This window comes from Panicum virgatum, chromosome 5K, assembly GCF_016808335.1.
Source record: "Panicum virgatum strain AP13 chromosome 5K, P.virgatum_v5, whole genome shotgun sequence".
NCBI lineage: Eukaryota > Viridiplantae > Streptophyta > Magnoliopsida > Poales > Poaceae > Panicum > Panicum virgatum.
The window spans coordinates 35805468-35823569 of NC_053140.1; the positions used below are offsets into that span (position 1 = coordinate 35805468).

An 18102-nucleotide genomic window follows, 5' to 3' on the forward strand; every position below is an offset into this window, starting at 1 on the left:
ACTAGAGCGGCAATGCCGTCGCTATTAATCATCTGACCGGAAAATACCATTAGGTACTTGCATCCCTTCCGCATGCTCATTGTTGTACTATACGTCTAGTCAAGCCGACAAAATCCTTTTTTTTCCTGTGGCAACTGGCAATGGTATTACTACGCTTGTTATGAATTTATGATCCAAGCAATTTCTCTTTTTCTTGAAAGATATCCAAGCAATTTCTAGATCGTGTACATGTGCTGCTTCTGACTTGCACATGCAGGCCTACTGCCATAAATTGAAGTTCTTTATTTTACAAATATAAAAAATCGTTCAATGTATGTATAACAGTGAAAAAAATCTTGTGTAGCGCTCTTGAAGAATTCCCCAGGTTTCAACTTCGTCATCTGTTACAACTTGCAAGGACGAAATAATGCCTCAATGGCAGTTGGCAGCTGAGCTCAACAAACTACTGCTGCTGCGAGCTCTGCACTTTGGCTTTGAGCGCTTCGATAACCGCCGAGAAGTCATGGTCAGCGAGGCCGAGTGATTTCGCAGTTTTGTACAGCTCGTTAGCTGCTGCAACAGTAGGAATGGACTGGGATACTGACTCCGCCAGGGCCAGCGCAAGCCTCAGATCCTGTCATGATTTGTTTGTTTGATTATCATCAGGAAGTCAGTCAGGATCAGATCAGGCCATATGCAAACTGTTGGTCACTGCTGAATGCATGGACAAGCGAATAGTCGCTACCTTTTGTTGATGCTGCAGAGGAAAGGCAGTAGGATATGCAGCTTTAACCATGGATGGGCCCTTCAGGGAGAACATGGGAGCACTGATAGCACCCTGTGAAATAACCTGAAAGGATCAAAGTACTAGATTATTAGATTCCTTCCCTATAGATCCTCACTATTTACCACGGTAGCATTGTGGACATCAGATTGTTTCTGTATCGTTTTCGATAATTACCTCAACAAGAGTATTCGGGTCTAAGCCAACTTTTTCACTCAGGAGCAACCCTTCTGAGAAGGAAACCATCATGCTGCAGTATTTGAACAATTACAACTAAGGGGTTACTCATTTTATTGCAAAGCTGAAGATTGTGAATGATTTTGTGTCACCTTCCCATGACCATGTTAACGACGAGTTTCATAGCAGCACCATTGCCTACATCTCCGAGATAAAATCTTGACTGCTTTCGGAGTAGCGAAAAAAGAAATTAGCACATTTTTGCCGACCAAACATGTGATAACTGACAAGGGAAATGCTTCTTCTCGGATAGGAGATATTAACCTTCCCCATGACATCAAGGAGGGGCGCCACTCTCTTGTACAAGGATTCATCACCTTAGTGCAGCAGTGTTTATAGTTTCAGGTAACAGAAAAAGGGGCATTTTCGCCACGACCTACCTATCATCATAGACGCAGAAGTTTACCTGCAGTAAGAAAGATGAGCAGCCCATCTTCTGCCGGCTTTTTCGAGCCTGAAACTGGAGCCTACTGAAAAGTCATCGAGTTAGCGCTGGAGCAAAGTACAAGCATCGCAATTAAACTTTTGGTGACACAACGAGCCAAAGAAGATGAACAGTTTTATTGTACAAGATGATATCGGAGGAGGACATAAGCAATGGCAGGGAGCCCGTGAGCAGGAACTACCTCAAGGAAAGATGCCCCGGTACTTGTGATATGTTCGGCGATCAGCTTGGATGTAGCACCATCAACCGTCGACACATCGACATACCTGCAGGCATCAGGCAACCAAGATCAGACATAATGTTATCTAGTTATGCGTCTTCATATGCTCCAGGCAGGCTCTCAGATGCCTTTTTTTTTAGATGAAGATTAGTTACCCTTTCCCTGGGGCCAACCCTTCTGCAGCTCCGCCGGCCCCGCATGCAACCTCAGCCTATGCACATATCATCACAGACATGATTGGGCTTGTCGTGTGAATTTACATGAACAGAGAACAGTAACGTCTGTTTTCTGAAATGAAGCATATTACCGCGCTTTCTGGATCAGCAAGCATCGCAAAGGTCACGTCGCAAGACAAAGCAACTTGAGCCGGTGAAGGCTCGTACCTGCAGGCCGCAACATGGCAGCATCCTCAGTTCCTCATATATCAAGCAAAGCGCTGCGCGCATCTTTCGTTTCAATATATGATACTGCTTTCGTTGTGGGTCAACATGGATAGCAACATGACGCTGCCTGGTAGCCTTGTACCACCGACAGCAAATTCATGGTAGCTGTAAAGGTCTTAAGTTCCTGGAATCGGAGTGGTACTTTTGGGTGCAAAATTTTGTGTAGCAGAATCTATTTTTCCAAACGGAAATAAAGAACAATGCCGAACGCTAGTGCAGAAATGCGAAGGAGAGAACAACTCGAGCTTTGCATGTAGCTGTCCCAACGGGCGTTTGCACAGGTCCAGTTTCAGTTATCAGGGAACAAGGTGTGACCAATTTCAGAAATTGCATTCGTCGTAGTACATACTTGGCACCGAGGCTGAGGAGGGGATCGCACTTGCTCTTGGTCCTGTTCCACACCGTAACGTCGCAGCTGCAGAACGCAGAAGAGATTGGAGGAAACAGAGTCGTTACGGATGCAGCTGGTCTTACGGGCGCGATTCGAGAAGGCGAAGTGGGGGATGCGCTGGTTAATTACCCCGCCTTGATGAGGTTGGACGCCATGGGCGCGCCCATGATCCCGAGCCCCAGGAACCCCACCGTCCCCTGGAACTCCACTCCCCCACCGCCTGCCAGAAAAATACCGCCAAGCGCAACCGGATGAACAACAAGCCCGCAGGAAACGCTGCCCGCGCCCATACGAGACGCCTGGGCAAGCCCCGGAGAGGAACCAGCGCACCCACCTTCCCCGGAGGCCGAGGCCGCCGCGACGCGGGAGGCGAGGAGGCGGCGGGGCAGGCCGCGCGAGGGAGGGCGCAGCGCCGCCGCCGCCGCCCTGGCGCAGAGGAACGCCGCCGCGGCCATGGCTGCCGCCGCGGTGCTGGTGCGGGATGTGACGGACGGGAGGGGATAACCCACCACGTGCGCAGCGCCTGCCTGTGTCTCGGCGGCCGTTGGTGGTGGCCCTTGGCATTCCCGTCTCGGCCGCCTCGGGGCTCGCGCGGGTGGTGGGCCGAGCCTGCTCCCTTTGCCGGGCCCGGCTGGCTGGCTCAGCTTTGTCCTGGGCCGCTAATGGAGTTGAACCCACCCCAAATCCGCCCCTACCCATATTTCAAGAGTCTTTAACTACCACCCGCCCCGACCCACCTCATCGGCCCAATGCCCCAACCCGCCCTAACCCGAAGTCACGATGGAAGATGATATGCGACTTACGTGCCGATCTACTACCATAGCGCCCCAACCCGTCCCAACCCGTTTATGTCGTCAATCCAACCCGCCCCAACCTATTTCATAGTGTCACCTGTTTCCACTCATCCAATAGTACCTGTATTAAAATCCACCAAAAAAATCCATCAAACCCCGCCCCATTAGCAGGAGTACCCTCGCGTGGGGGCGTGGCGTGGCAGTACGTCACCCCCCGCTGCAGCTTCTGGTTGCTCCTCGGCGGCTCGGTCGAATCCATCTCCGTGTGGCTGACGACTGACGACGATGATTTTGATGATGGCGAGAGAATACGGGACGGAGAGCATACGAGATGGATCCCATCACGTGGCCGACTGCACCGCCTGTCTGCTACTGCCCGCCAGCAGTCGCTGTTGTGTTCGTACGCTGAGAGCATGTGCACGTAACACGTACGCTGGAGTGGTGGAGCACGTAAACGCAGGGGCCGGTTGTTCGGGAGGAGGAGGACGCCATGGCTGATCTCGCGCGCTCCGGCGGCGCACCAGAGAGAACGCGACACGACGGGCAAGATGCATGTGAGGCGCGCGCGCGCGTCGGGAGCCATACGCGCACTTGCCTTTACTTGGAGCCGGGAGAAGTGAGGCTCAAGACAAATCATTGTCACATTGTGCCATTCCAACTCCGCGAGATCGATGCTGCATGCCTAGAGTCTAGAGATAGAGATGGAGGTTTTTCGCGTTAGCTTTTATTTGCCAAGATGCGCATGCGCATGCGCACGACACGACCCTGTCACTTTATTTGTAGCACTACATAAGTAACTCCGATCCACGTAGCAAGCGCGCCACATGTCGTTTTATTCCCTGCGCGCTGCGTTGCAGCCTGCAGCTTCTTGTTCTCGCGCCAGGATGCATGAACTGAAGCCTCCACACCTCCGCAACGAGCCATTCGCCTATAGATCGTACGTGGCGAGAGAGATGAAGATCATCGATCTGGACGGCCCACACTGCTGTACAGCGTACAGGACGACGCTACGGTACCCAGTGGGCTACGCCGGCCGGACCGATCACCCAACCCGACACTATGGGCTGGGGGACGCGCGCGCTGCACAGGCCGACAGGCGTCCTCCGCGCAAAGAGGCCGGCAAGGGAGCCGGGGGTGTGTACTGGACGGTGCTGTGGTCACCTCCGCGAGTCGGCACAGCACATGATGAAAAATACTGCCGCGGAGCAAACGACTGCCCGCTAGCTACTGAATGACCCGATAGCTAGATCCACCCTGCAGGGCGACGTTAGCGATACCATTTGTGATTTGTCTAATGCTACTGCCCCACATCCCGGCGAGTAGGGTGGTTAACAAATGGTAGTATATATAGAGGAACCAACTTTGTTGGCAAGTTGGAAGAACACCTAACAATCACAGCCCCCTCCTCCCGTCTAATACCACAACACTTTCACCTGGACTTACCTTGGGCTTGCGGTCCCCCGCCCCACCCCCAAACAAGGATTCCTCTGTAATACTTCCGAACTTATCAATGACGTGTGGGGTTAGACCCGCACGTCAGTGACCCCCTTACACCGATTGATCAATGACAAGATTATGTTTCCTTTGTTTTGTTGCCAAGCACAAGAAAGCCGAGATTCCATCTGCAAAGAATTACAAAAAAAATTTATTTTAGACAAACAAATGCTGCTCATAATAAACTATTATCTTATTATTTGGCCAATAAATACAAACAAATGCTGCTCATAATAATCTATTATCTTATTATTTGGCCAATAAATAGAGTGTGGCAGCCCCGCCTAAATTAATCCGGCTTAAGTGCGCTAACCATCATCAAAACGACAATCAGGGTTAACACGCACTTAAAACGGAGTAATCCGGCAGTGCTGTCGGGTAAAATCCAGATTAAACCACTTGAAACAGGATCGACAAAACAGTTCAGAGCGTGCAACATTCCACAAATTTTACAGTACAGAGTATGAAATATAATTATTGTTACAAACCAAGTTTGAATTTATAAAAGTACAACAGAGTTTAAGTTTGATGGAAAAACGAACGATAGTCTAGCGACGAAATCAGACGTCATGATGAAGCCCGTACATGACGTCAATCGTAACCTCCGATGTACCACCTGAAAAACAAAGCCACAAGCAAGGCTGAGTATACTAATACTCAGCAAGGCTTACCCGACTAATGGTATATTTAGTTCTTTATCTAGACATGCAAGGCTTTAGGCTTGAGGGGTTTGTTTTGCCGAAAAGCAGTAAAGAGTATATCCTTAATTTCATATTTTAACTGTTCTAGTTCAATTAACCATTCTAGGTGAGCATCTATCCAATAGCATACATGGTGAAAACAATTATCTTTTATCATCCAACCAACCATATTCATCATCATCATCTTTCACTTCTTACTCTATGTGGCAAAAGGGTTTAGCAGTCCCAAACCGTGAGAAGCGGACGATTCGAATCGAATTTGTTAACCTGGCCAGGCAGACCTAACACACACACATGGGGATCGACGTCTCGCTTCGTCCACGCGACTTTTCCCTTCAATTCCCGCTGCACGGAACAGGCCCACCGCCCTCGACTACAAGAATCCACGCCACGTTACGACGCCGGGTCGTGAGCCTTCTTGCACCCGCATGTGGCCGCATGAGAACAACGTTCAAAGACGGTGGGGAGTATGTTTCGGGCTCGGTGCAATCCAGTACTTAAGCTTACCGATTACCATATTTCTCGGCATGTGGTTAGTACGTTCAAAAGCTTAACCACCACTAACACACACTGCGGCCTTATCCATTTTCACTAAACAGACGGGGTATCACAAGTACCACAACCCCGCCCGTGAGCCTTATAGTTGCAGCATTTAGTAAACATTTAACTCCTATAATTCTCGCGAGTGACCGGAAATCACTCGACTTCTACCAAACCATTAGCCTAGCCAACTAGCGACCTACACATACTAGTGTTCAAGCATAGGTTCCTAGGATCATGCAGCTAAGGTTTCAAGCAACTCCTGTAAACTTAAATGCACAAGTAGATAGAAACAATAATAAGTTGCATAAATTTAAAATAGATAGGACATGCTCCGGGGCTTGCCTGGAAATTACACTAGGTCAGTGTTAGTTAGAGAATAGTCGCTCGGCGAACATCTTTCTTCGGTCGTGCACATCGGGATCCATCTGTCCATCTTCTAGATGTGTCCACCATTCACCGTCTTCTGGCTCGGTTCCAACATCACATCCTTCATGTAGTACATCTATCGTACCTAAATGAAATGCAATAATGCATAAGTATGAATGCAAAGTTCCGAGTTGTTTAGCGATTTAGGTTTTATTATTTTTCCTTCACGATAAAGTTGTAATCCAACATAAAGTGAGTTGGTATGGGAAACTTGTCAATTAATATTTCTTGGTCAGTCATATATAGAGTAGAAATTTTATCTATACTAACTCATAAAAGAGCTGAGTGTGTTGCTTTTCGTTTATATTGGTACAGAAAAAGCATTTCTACCCAAAAATAATTCTCCGGGCTAGGAAATGTAAATGCTGGTAATGAAATTTGACCAGTAGGTTAGATTCCTTAAGATGAGCTTGTGATAAAGTTTTCAGGATTAAAAGAGCTACACAGAAGCATGAGAATTAATATTCTTTTTCTAGTTGTTTATCTAACTACAAATCTACATAGTAAACTACTTAGTTTCAGTGGCTAAAATTTTACAGGCATGATCATGTTTTGAAAACCAAGCTCAAGTAAAAATATGAGATTTTTCTAATGAAGGAAACTAGGGTTTTTGATTTACAAAGTTTATTCATGAATAGATCAAAAGGACTAGTTATACATTACTAAAAATTCCCAAAAATTTTCTATAGCATCTAGAAACAAATTTAAGGCTGTTGTAAAATATTTCAGCTCAAGAAAACTAGTATAGAACCCTGTGAATTTAATTCTATTTAACATAGGCATAAAACAAGATCTAATGAAACATATAGCTAGATGTGTCAAAATGTTCTCAAATTTTGACAATAAGCTATTCATCTAGGTTTTAGCACACTGTCCAAAAATAAACTAAATATCATGGATAGAACTTGAGATACATACAAATATGGATTAAACTAATATTTAATATAGAGATAAAACTATTGGTCAAATGCAAAAGTGGATGTAACAAAAGTTGTAGGTTTTGATCTAAGGATTCCAAAAAAATTTAGTTTTCATTTTTTTGTTTTTTCTACGATTTTATACAAATTTTCAAAGTTTGCTGTTTGAAGTTCATGTACATCTTGCAAACTAGCCCCTGGAATTTTCGTTTCTTTTAAGGGGGAGTCCCTGGCCGGGCTTGGAAACAGGGGAGCCAAGGATGCCCGGAATTCGGCGATTCCCCTTGTCGGCGGCGAGAGGCCGGTGGGGGAAAAGGAGGAGGGAGTCGAGGCGCACCTCTAGGAGGTCTCGGGTCGCGAGAAGATGGGCCGAGGCGGCCTGTCCGCGGTGAGGGGCGCTCGGCGGCGGACTGCGCCGGCGGAGGCGGCACTCTGGCGGTTGTGGGCGGCGAGGAGGGGGTCGGAGAGCTGCAGGGGGAGGTCGTGGAGCGATTCCCGAGCTCAATTTGGGCGAAGGGAGACCGGAGGGGGAGCTCCGCGGCGGCTATGGAGGGGCGGCGCTAATGGCGGCTCTGGACGCCGGAGAAGCTCGGCCGGCCGCCTGGAGCAGGGAGAAGAGTAGAGAGGGAGGGAGGAGGCTCGTCTGCGAAGCAAAGGGAAGGGAGGAGAGCCAGGCGAGGGCGCAAGCGGCTGAGCAAGTGGTGCACGGCACGGCTCGGCGTGTTCGTCGCCGTGGCGCGTCGACGGCCGTCCTCGGCGTGCGCGTAGGGAGGGAGTGCCGCGTGGAGAGGCCGAGAAGCTTCGGGAGAAGCCAGGGACGGGGCGCAGCGAGGGCACGGCGCGTGGCCGGCGGCGAACGGCGTCGGCATGGCGTCACGGTGAAAACAGGGAGGGAGGAGAGAGAGATGGAGTGAGGGCAAACTCATAAATAACTCGAAGTTCCAAAGTGCAGTTTGTAAATTCAATTTTTCTCCTTCTACATGGCTTCAAATGAAAAACTTTTAAATACCAAACTTGCTCAAAATTTCGAGATCTACAACTTTCATTTTAGGCAAAAGTTCATTTGAGGCTTCGTTTGAAAAATAAAATTTAAAACTTGAGTGCATGTGAAAAGGTCCTATACGCTTCGAAATTCAAATGTTTCTCCCATTTTTGTGTGGTGACTCGAAAAACTTTGAACACAAAAGTTGTTCGTCTTTTGAAAACCTACAACTTTGATTTTGGACAAAAATTCATTTGAGCAATAGTTTAAAATTCATTTTTAAAACCTATTCGTTACGATTTGAAAGATAATTTAAATCTTTGAATACTACGGTTCAAAGGACCTGTCATTTTATGTGCAAAAATTCATATACACATAAACACACATGCACATAAACATTCATGCATACACATGCATTAATTCAAGGTTTCCTATTTAATGAGGCATGATTTGGTGCTAATTACCCTGAATTGGCTATTTAAAAACCTGGGCCGTCACATAGAGCCTCCACATTCGCTCTCAAGGTCTAGAAATTCTCACGTCAATTTGAGAAAATCAGAAAAAATTAAATTACCCACCACTACTATTATAATAAAAATAGTAAAAAATACCCCTAAGACAAATTTATATTACCCACAACTGCCATTATAATAAAATTAGTCAAAAATACCCTTTATCTTATTAGCCAAGCTAACCGCAACCAATGAATTACCCACCACTGCCAATGTACGTAATATGCGGCAGAATATACAAATTTTGTACACCGGTAGATTGTTAATATCAATGGCTACAGGACAAATTACATCATGATCGCATTTCCATACGTTACATGCGGCACAGAACTACGTTAATCGCAGAATATAAATATTTTGTACACTGGTGGATTCTTGATATCAATGGCTAGACAAATTACGTCAACATCACGTTTGCATATTATCCATTTCCTCACACTTTAGTCCCTAGACAGGTAACAAAAAATTCATTAATTGAAGATGATAGTTGGAGGTAGACGAATAAACTATGTGAGAGTTGATATATAGGATGAGATATATAGAGTATGATGAGTGCGGAAGAAATTAGTATACAGGAGAGAATATCAATGACTAAAACATAATATTCTTTTTAAAGAATGGATTTAGAATATGACGAGTGCGAATAGTCTAAGGTAAAATGAATGACAAGAACAAATCAAATGGGAAATAGATAAGACTGATAAGGTTATTAAGGTCATTTCTCTATCTCATGTGAACTCCACGCTATTTTATTAACATTTGAGAGTTTACACATTCCCTCAATAAATAACTTTGTATACTACTTTTATCTACAAAATATCAAAATAAATTAAAATTTAAAAATTACACATAAACAATAAAGTTTGTACTCAAAGTTTAAGAAGTACAAAGTAAGAATACATTATAAAGAACGTAACCTTATATAATATCTAGCCACGCAAATGCACGGGTGACTCATCTTACATGTACACGTGTATTAATAGGTAGGAGACTCGCACCATCTCATCCTTGGCGTAGGAGAGAGGAAACGCAAGCCGTCCCAGTTCAGGAGGAGGAAGCAGTGATGCGGCTCGATTCGTAATCCCCCGCCCGTTGCGCGGCGCGGGACTACAAATTGGTGTGGCCGGGTGTCTGGTACCCACTAGGAGTGAAACGGGGCATAGTAAGTGGCCCATTTTGCCGAGTTACCTTATCTCATGGTACGATATGTAGGCAAACTAAGAAATCGATTTTCTTTTCTTTTAGGTAATCAGCAGATTTATGAGAGGGAGTGTCGGTGTCCTGACCCGGCGGCCCGGACTCAACTAGTGATGATGCTGTGTGTTCTTCGTCCCAGATGTTGATGCAAGAGGCAACACAGTAACGCACGGGTTTATCCTGGTTCCGGCCATGGAGCCGTACGTCCAGCAAAGGGGTGTGCGAGAGCACTGTACTATCTTGCACCGGGAGTGTTTGTAGTAGAGGGTACAAGCGAGGCGAGAAAGGGAGGAAAGCTCCCAAGTCTCTGCTAGAGGAGGAGTTAATTGAGGCGAGTGCCAATATCGGGGTTCGGAGGAGCGTGTGTGTTCTCCTAGTAGTGCGAAGCGTTGTGTCCTACCGAATGGGCCGACCCCCTAAGGGAACGCCCGCCTCCTCCTTTTATAAACACAAGGAGGGACTGTGTACATGCACAGGGGGTCATGAAAGTCGTCGTCTTTTCCCCGAATCGCGGGGGTGCAGTGGTCGAGCACTGTGGGAAGTACACTGTAGGGTATGGCGCCGGGCGTGGCTGTCATCCTGGGCATCGTCCTTGGTCTTGCGGAGATCACGCCGGCGTCCTAGCGGCTCCAGCGGGCGGCGTGGCGGCGTTCCGAGGGTCCTGCAGGCCAGGGTCTTGTCCTGGTCAAAACCGGAGTCGCTTCCGAGAGTCGTGCCCATGCCGTTCTGGGGTTCCGCGGAAGGGAAAGTACGAAGGAGGTACGGAGAATTGGGAGCATAGTAGCTGGAGCAGTGCCGAGCACGTCTTGCACTGCGTCGCAGGTTCCCACAGTGCCGCCACAGCGCCGGGGAGCAGTGACCGGAGTTGGCGGATGGGACTCCGGTCACTACCACTGTGGGGAGTGGCGGCCTGACGTCGTCTGACCCGGGCGCTGTGGAGGAGTGGTTGGCATTTAATGACTTCGTACGGCGGGCAGGTGAGCGGAAGGGCCGTTTGTCCTTTCTGCCAAGGGGTGGCCTTGTCCAGCGTCAGAAGAGCACGCCTCAACCACTCGCACTTAATACGGGTGGGTGAGGGAGCTTCCATCTTAAGCTTTGTGCCCGCGCCCGCGTCCGCGTGACACGTGATTAGGGGTGGGCAAAATATAACCGAAACCGATTAACCGAACCGAACCGAACCGCTTTAACCGTAAAAGTCGGTTAATTCGGTTAACGGTTAATTTTGCGGTTAAATTTTTTGAGATATTCTTTAACCGCATATTATTTCGGTTTTGATGTGCCACTAACCGATTTAACCGAATTAACCGATTTAACAAGTTGAGTGTAATATGTATTTATCTTATGTCTTAAATATATGTATAATCATGTGAGATATCAAGAATTCTTGGTTTTCATAATTAAGATATCTAAGTGAGGCTACATTAATTGTTTTTCTAGCTTTCTAAGCTTATTTTAGTGGCCAATAGCTTGTAGTTGATGTCATAATTTCATTCTAATTTGCTTGTTATTTATGTATTGTATACATTACGGTTAACCGCAAAACCGAACCGATTTAACCGCAACCGAATTTACGCGGTTAAAAAATTTCTAGCTACAATTTCGGTTAAGAGTTTGTCATAACCGAAATATTTCAAAACCGAATTAACCGAACCGATTTAACCGCACTAACCGAATGCCCAGCCCTACACGTGATGGCTCCGGACCCCTCCCGAGCAGCTAGCTGAGCCGAGAGCTCACGGGGTCCGGATAGGTACGTGGGGTCCCGGACCCATCTGCGGGGGTCCGGGTCCTCGGCCACAGGTGCTGGGCATTTCCATCTCTGGGACACGTGGTGACACCGGACCCGTCCCCGAGCGGAAAACGGGTCCGGGACCGTTGGTCCGGTGAGATGGAGTCGGTCCCCAGGGGTCCGGCTGCTCAGCTCCTTAGGGCGTAGACGGTCCGTTTTCTCGAGGGCAGGCTCGCTACCCTCGAGCGAGGCGGAGGTGCGGGGCGCGGTCGAGGGCTTCGGCGGAGAGCCCTCGAGCGAGGCGGAGATCACCCCGTGGCCCCGAGAGGGGTGCGGACGGACCGCACTACGTACGTGGGCCGCGTGCTGGATTTCTTTGAGTCCTTTTCTTTCTTCTAGATTGGAAGGAGGCTGCGAGCCTTCATGAGCCCGGTTGCTCATTACGTGTTTGCATTTTTAGAGCGATTTTGATCCCCTGATTAGGGTGCCCCTAATCATGATACATGATGGAGCAGAAATCGATTTTCTTCTCTCTTATTTTTTGCGGGAATGGCCACGCATGCATGTCGACCATCGTCCGCGGCCAAAGACTGCCATTTACCGACCTCCGGGAAATCTCGTGTCCTGATGGGCTCAGGAGTTTCGTCGTCGTCGTTGTTATTATTATTATTATTATTATTATTATTATTATTATTATTATTATTATTATTATTATTACAGCAGAGCAGGCCACAAACCACCTTGCTCGCTCGCCTCCGTGTCATACTGTCATCTGCACTGCATACTCACGGTTTTCGTCGACACGCCGTGCTCTTCAGTCGCGTCCGTGTCATCTACACTGCCATCCTCACGGTTTTCGTTGACACGCCGTGCTCTTCAGTCAGAGAAGATGACCGATCGACCGGTAACAAGGCGCGCAGAATAAACTGGCTGACTAGAAAACATATCAGTTGTAAACCAATTTCTCCGTGTAAACTTTGAAAATTTTAATCTGAGTCATTAAATCAACATCTAAGGGGCATAGTAAATTGAGTAATTTTACAATCTGAATCCACCTTTGAATTGGGTAATCATACTTTTACAAATTTCGCCTCCCACCTCTCTGGGCTACTCCTCTTGGATGTTAATTTGATAGTTCAAATTGAAATTTTTATAGTTTGCAACAAGAAGATAGGTATCCCCGGCGGCAGCGACAAAAGCAAGAAGGGCAGGGAACGATTTATTAACCCGCCAATGGAGAAGTTCAGAGCGCGCCTTACGGTCAAATCTTCAGAATTCAGAGAATGTGAATTTAGATAGCGCAATACGTGCTCCCTCCGTAGAAAAAAATCATTCTAGAATTCAAAATTTATCCAAAAAAGTAAATCATCAATAGTACATGTGCATAAAACCAATTAAAACCAAATATGAGACAAACATAATCATTTTAACTTTTTATTAATTTATCATAAAATCCTAAGATAATTTGCTTTTTTAGACGGACAGAGCACACTATACTCACCACCAGCCCCCGTTACCATGACGCTGGCTGAATTTCCACTAGAACTCGCGCGATGTCAGATCCGCTCGCTCAGGAATTCAGAGTATCCCATTTGTTGCTGCACAAGCACAACAGAAAGACCCCCTCCAAAATTCAGCCGGCCTCACGCCCGTAGGCACAGATGACATTACCGTTACACCATGTGCGCCCAGCAATTTCCAGCGCCGCCCATACTCCTATACCCCCAACCCCAACCACTACCGCCATTAAAATCCCTCCCCGTCCGCGCCGCGCGCCCGAAATCAACCCCCGTTTTTACTGTTCTGCCCCGCGCTCCCGTCTACTAGAAATTGTTCTGCCACTAGCATCACTGCAGCTAGCGAGGGAGTGGTGACGTCGCTTTCTCTCTCTCCTGCGGCTGCGGCTGCGGCCACTCCCACCACCACCACCGCTCCCCGACACACGTCCTATCCCTCGCCACGCGGACGCGCGCCCCTTTCCGCACCCGGGGGCGCCCCGCCCCGCCTCCACGTGGGACCCCGTCCGTCGCGGTCCCGCGCGTCAGCCTCCTCCAGCTCAGTCAGGCGCGCCCCCCGGCCGACGGAAAGCGACCCGCCCGTCCGTCCCCCACGCCACCCCCATCAGAAGAGAGAGGAGAGGGCGACCAAGAAATCTAGCCTAGCATTAGCTGGAAACCGACCAAGGGTGACGCCACCGACACGCGCGCGGGCGGATTTGGGTGGACGCCCAGCCAAGCAAAGCCAAATCGCACGCCCAAGCTCGAGCAGCACACGCCACTACTCAGATCAGCACTAATTACCGTCAGTGGCTGGGATTAATTATCGCTAGATTCCTCATCCTGCTGCTGGCTTTACTGTCACTGGAGTGTGGCGTGGACTAGTAGTCCTCTGCTGTATGCAGGGGGGGGGGGTAATTAGCAGTCTCTGAATTGCAGAAGAAAGAGGACCGAATTGAACTTGCTTGCTTGGATATGGATCTAAGCAGGATGGGAAATTACGAACGACGAACCAAACCGGCAACAATTTAGTAGGATGCGAAGGAAAGCAATAAGGGGAGAAGGAGAAATGGAAACCATATAGACTATACTCCAATAAATCAAGAGAGAAGAAGCAAGAAAAAAAAAGAGAGTTGAAACGAAAATTTTTCTTTCTACCCCGGGCCCCGAATCCATCAAAACGACCAAATCCAGATCTTGATGCGGACCTTACACTTTGCGTCCGTCGGCGTCATCTTCCCGCCGCCGGAACTGGAGGAAGAGGACGACGTCCGGACGACCGACCGCGGGGAACGCCCGCGGCTGCGGCCGCGCCCGCGGGCCGGCGCCGGCGCGGCGGCGACGACGACGGTGGGCTCCGCGTCCGGCGCCGGAGCGGGCGCGGGCGGCGGGGCTGGCTTGGCGAGCCCCGCGGAGAAGCCCGCGCAGAGGACGCGGACGCTGATGCGCTTCGACTTGAACCGCCCGATCTGGAACCCCACCTTGGCGTCCATCTCCGCGGACATGGCGTGGGACTTTCTGGATCTGAGGGCGGCCGCCTGCACGGGGTCGATGGTGGCCGCGGCGGCGGAGGCGGCGCCGCGGATGACGGTCGTGTTCCCCGGCGCGTGCAGGAACCCCGGGACCACGCCGTCGCCGAGGGGCGCGCCGTCCGCGGTGAAGGACGCCGCCATGTCGCCGTACGCGAACGCGATCTTCTCGTTGGGGTTGCGCGCCGTCACCGTGAAGTCGATGCGGGAGGTGAGCGCGTCGGAGTCGGACACGTTCAGCGCTGCCAGCCGCAGTGAGGTCACCGCGAAGCTGGGTGGCTGCGGGCGGTACACCACGTAGAACACCCCCGCGGCGATGGCGCCCAGGAGCACCAGGCCCACCAGCACCAGCGTCAGCCACAGGCAGCACGCGCAGCACCACCCGCGCGCGCTCCGACGGGGGGGCCGGGGAGGGGGCCGCGACTGCGCGGGCTTCGGCCGGTACATCGGCGGGGGAGGAACGCGGCCGCCGGGCAGCATGGACGGCGGCGCGGGCCGGGGCGGCCCCCCGGCGCCGCCGTTCGCCGTGCCGTTGGTGGCCCGCACGGGGACCGGCTTCGAGGCCGGCGCGTACGCGCGGTCGCCCATTGCTTCAGCCTCCGGCCCTCGCGGCGGCCTCGCTTCTTGGCTGCCGCTGCTGCTGGGGGGAAGGGATGGAGATGGAGCACAAGCCCAGAAAGGGGATGAGGAGTCAAGGAGCTGCTAGCTAGGACTGAGGTGGAAAACGCGGAGAAGAGGAGGAGCGTAATAACTGTGGCCATTTATATATACACTGTATATATTTCTGTGTGCTTCCTTCTTTTCCCTTCCTTTTCTTTTCTTTCACCCATCCCCTGCTGTTGCTACGGGTCACCCTGGATTTCGGCCTCCTCGTAGATGAGCGAGGAAGTGACGGTTTTTCGGGGGGGTTTTGTTTTGTTGGTTTTCCGGTTATCTTTTTGTCTTGAGCGTGTGTGGGGAGAAGTCTTGAGCGTGTGCGGGGAGAAATATGCTTGGACTTGTTTAGATTTAGTGTAACAATCAAGGAGTAGATGCTATTAGTTATGCTAAGATTAGATTTCTTACAGTTTTGTAAATATGCATTTGGATTTCTCACATATTTTTTTAACAACATACAGTAGGTTATGTTGATGTTTTTTACCATGCCACAATGATCAGTACAATGGTAACTTTATAGTGCACGTCGTATTTATTACTAAATTGTCAATATAAAAAAGTTTTGCAAAAAACGATGGTACGGCAACAAAATAAGTAATGTAAGACAAAATAAGGAAAATAAGAAGTACTGGATACTTTGCGCTGAAGATGCCGACCTACTTTTAATTTACACTGAAAAATACAATATGGATAAAAGGGCGGTGTGATTTGCTTTTGTTTAACACAAAAACGTAAAACGTGATTTTGGCTTCTTATTAAGAGATAACCGAGGAGGGGAGTTTTCTTTTCTTTTTTCGGTCTCAAGAATGTATATTAGAATGCTTGATCCTGTTTGGATTTAGTGTGGTAAACGGAGGAGCATATCATGATTAGATTTCTGACAAAACTCTATAAACATATCATGAGATTTATGTTGTTGTTTTTTTACCGTGTCGTAGAGATTGGTACACTGGTGACTTTTGTAGGCCACATCATATTTAACAATATGATGCCAAATATGCTTGCAAACGATATTGCTAAAGCGACTAAATAATAAAATTATTAAATTAAGACATATTTCGTGGATACTTTGCATTGAAGTTGTAGGCGTAGCTTCTATTTAAAGCTAACAGATGCTAAAAGAAGATATAAAGACTATGTGACTTATGTCCATCTAATAACAACAAAGACATTACATGTTAGGGATGTGATGATGACATAAGAGATAGCAAAGCGGTGCCGGCATAGTTAACCTGCGAATGCCATATAGCCAGCTTCCGAGCGGGGTCAGCCGACCTCAATGAATTTTGGAAAAAAGCAATGAAAATTACTGATTGTAGTTGTTAATAATGCTTGATAACCTCATCATTTGATATACATGACCATGTGAACTTTTATTCTACCTCTACCCCTGAGTATAGCAAAGTAAAACACACCATTATTTACTGCGCATTTCCGGAAGATGGATCTTTAGTGACCCTTTAACAAAAATTTTGCGAGTCTTTTATGATTTATCTATTTATTGTCTTCTATATGTAGCATTGAAGGCTAGTAGATTAGAAACTTGATGCTTTCTGTTGGAAGCAATTGTCCTCGTAGCAATATTGCTAAAGCTAAGCTTTCTTTAGCAATGTCCGATTGACGCCGATGTGATTGTCCTGTTATTTTAAGATAAAATGATACAGTAAGATGCAAAAAGGTCCCGTGGTTTTAGGTTCGTAATCACCACGATGATACAACATGGAAATTTAAAACCATTTTAGTGGAGAAGAGGACGGAATATGACATGTTGTTTTTGGTTAGATTTAATAATATATTGTGCGAGATGATTTGAACCTTTTCTGCTAACGGAAACCCCCGCACAAACCTTGTTCAAGATGAAAAGGGAAATGAAATCCTACGTCCATCGAATTGCCCGTACTACATCTGAAACATTTAAATACCATTCCGCATCATCTGAAAACCGGCACTTCTTGGAGCCAGGCTCATGACTCCACCGTTATTTTTTTTACCTCATGAAACTTACCCGAAAGGCTTCGGTTGCTAATTAACTATCGCTACGTGTCGAGCCCAGGCGCGTCATGGAGTACTATACTATTCGTTAGCTTTAGCAATGATGATTTAGCATCGCCATTAAAGAGTGTCAGGCCATTAAACCAAACCCCCGGTACAAGCAGGCGTACAGTACTCCAGCCGTATAGGTCCGTACAGTACAAGACGGCGCGGTACCAGTACCACCACCACTACCCTAGCTGTAGGCACGATTCGTGATTGTGCCGTGCGCGTATAGGTCCGTCCAAAGCTCCAGGCTCGCACCCGTCGGTCGCGTACAAGCATTCGCGAGTCCGGAACGAAACCGGAGGCCGTGTACTGCCGCCGTCTTTTGTACGTACCGGCTCATGAATACGCGCGCCGCATGATTTTCGGGCCGGCCGGGCCCACCGCACAGCAGGTAGTAGGTACGTGTGTGTACGTGTACGGGGAGCCAGCTGGTTTATACGGGGTGCGGTCGAGTAGCCGCTTGTGGGGGTGCCGCGGCGTCCGCACATGGAGGCGGGGGCCCCCGGCGCCCCCGCGCATGTGCGCCGGCGCGGGCGCGCGCGGCGGACGGCGGCGATGGGGCGGCGCCGGGAGCCCGGGATCGTAT

At 48.7% G+C, this 18102-nt stretch overlaps 2 protein-coding genes across 2 annotated transcripts; both read right to left on the minus strand.

The window, feature by feature from the left end:
- Positions 1 to 259: 259 nt before the first annotated feature.
- LOC120709884 (glyoxylate/succinic semialdehyde reductase 2, chloroplastic-like) lies at positions 260 to 3785 on the minus strand. Its single transcript, XM_039995519.1, has 13 exons — positions 3726 to 3785; positions 2834 to 3158; positions 2629 to 2719; positions 2458 to 2523; positions 1973 to 2048; positions 1821 to 1876; positions 1627 to 1711; positions 1407 to 1467; positions 1265 to 1317; positions 1093 to 1163; positions 941 to 1013; positions 725 to 829; positions 260 to 613 (listed from the first exon to the last, which is right to left on the minus strand). The coding sequence occupies exons 1-13, from the start codon at positions 3783 to 3785 to the stop codon at positions 443 to 445; spliced, it is 1293 nt and encodes a 430-aa protein (XP_039851453.1). The 3' UTR covers positions 260 to 442.
- Positions 3786 to 14223: 10438 nt separating this feature from the next.
- On the minus strand, positions 14224 to 15571 carry LOC120707173 (NDR1/HIN1-like protein 13). Its single transcript, XM_039991995.1, has one exon. The coding sequence runs from the start codon at positions 15405 to 15407 to the stop codon at positions 14466 to 14468; it is 942 nt and encodes a 313-aa protein (XP_039847929.1). The 5' UTR covers positions 15408 to 15571; the 3' UTR covers positions 14224 to 14465.
- Between the last annotated feature and the right edge of the window lie 2531 nt (positions 15572 to 18102).

Bases quoted from the DNA above. Each gene is read 5' to 3' on its own strand.
- LOC120709884 (XM_039995519.1), bottom strand. From the start codon at position 3,785: ATGGCGTCCTCCTCCTCCCGAACAACCGGCCCCTGCGTTTACGTGCTC. The intron at 2,049-2,457 runs GTATGTACTACG...TGCGGCCTGCAG, and splicing joins CTCCTCAGCCTCGGTGCCAA to GTACGAGCCTTCACCGGCTC. The intron at 830-940 runs GTAATTATCGAA...TGATCCTTTCAG, and splicing joins ACCCGAATACTCTTGTTGAG to GTTATTTCACAGGGTGCTAT.
- LOC120707173 (XM_039991995.1), bottom strand. From the start codon at position 15,407: ATGGGCGACCGCGCGTACGCGCCGGCCTCGAAGCCGGTCCCCGTGCGG.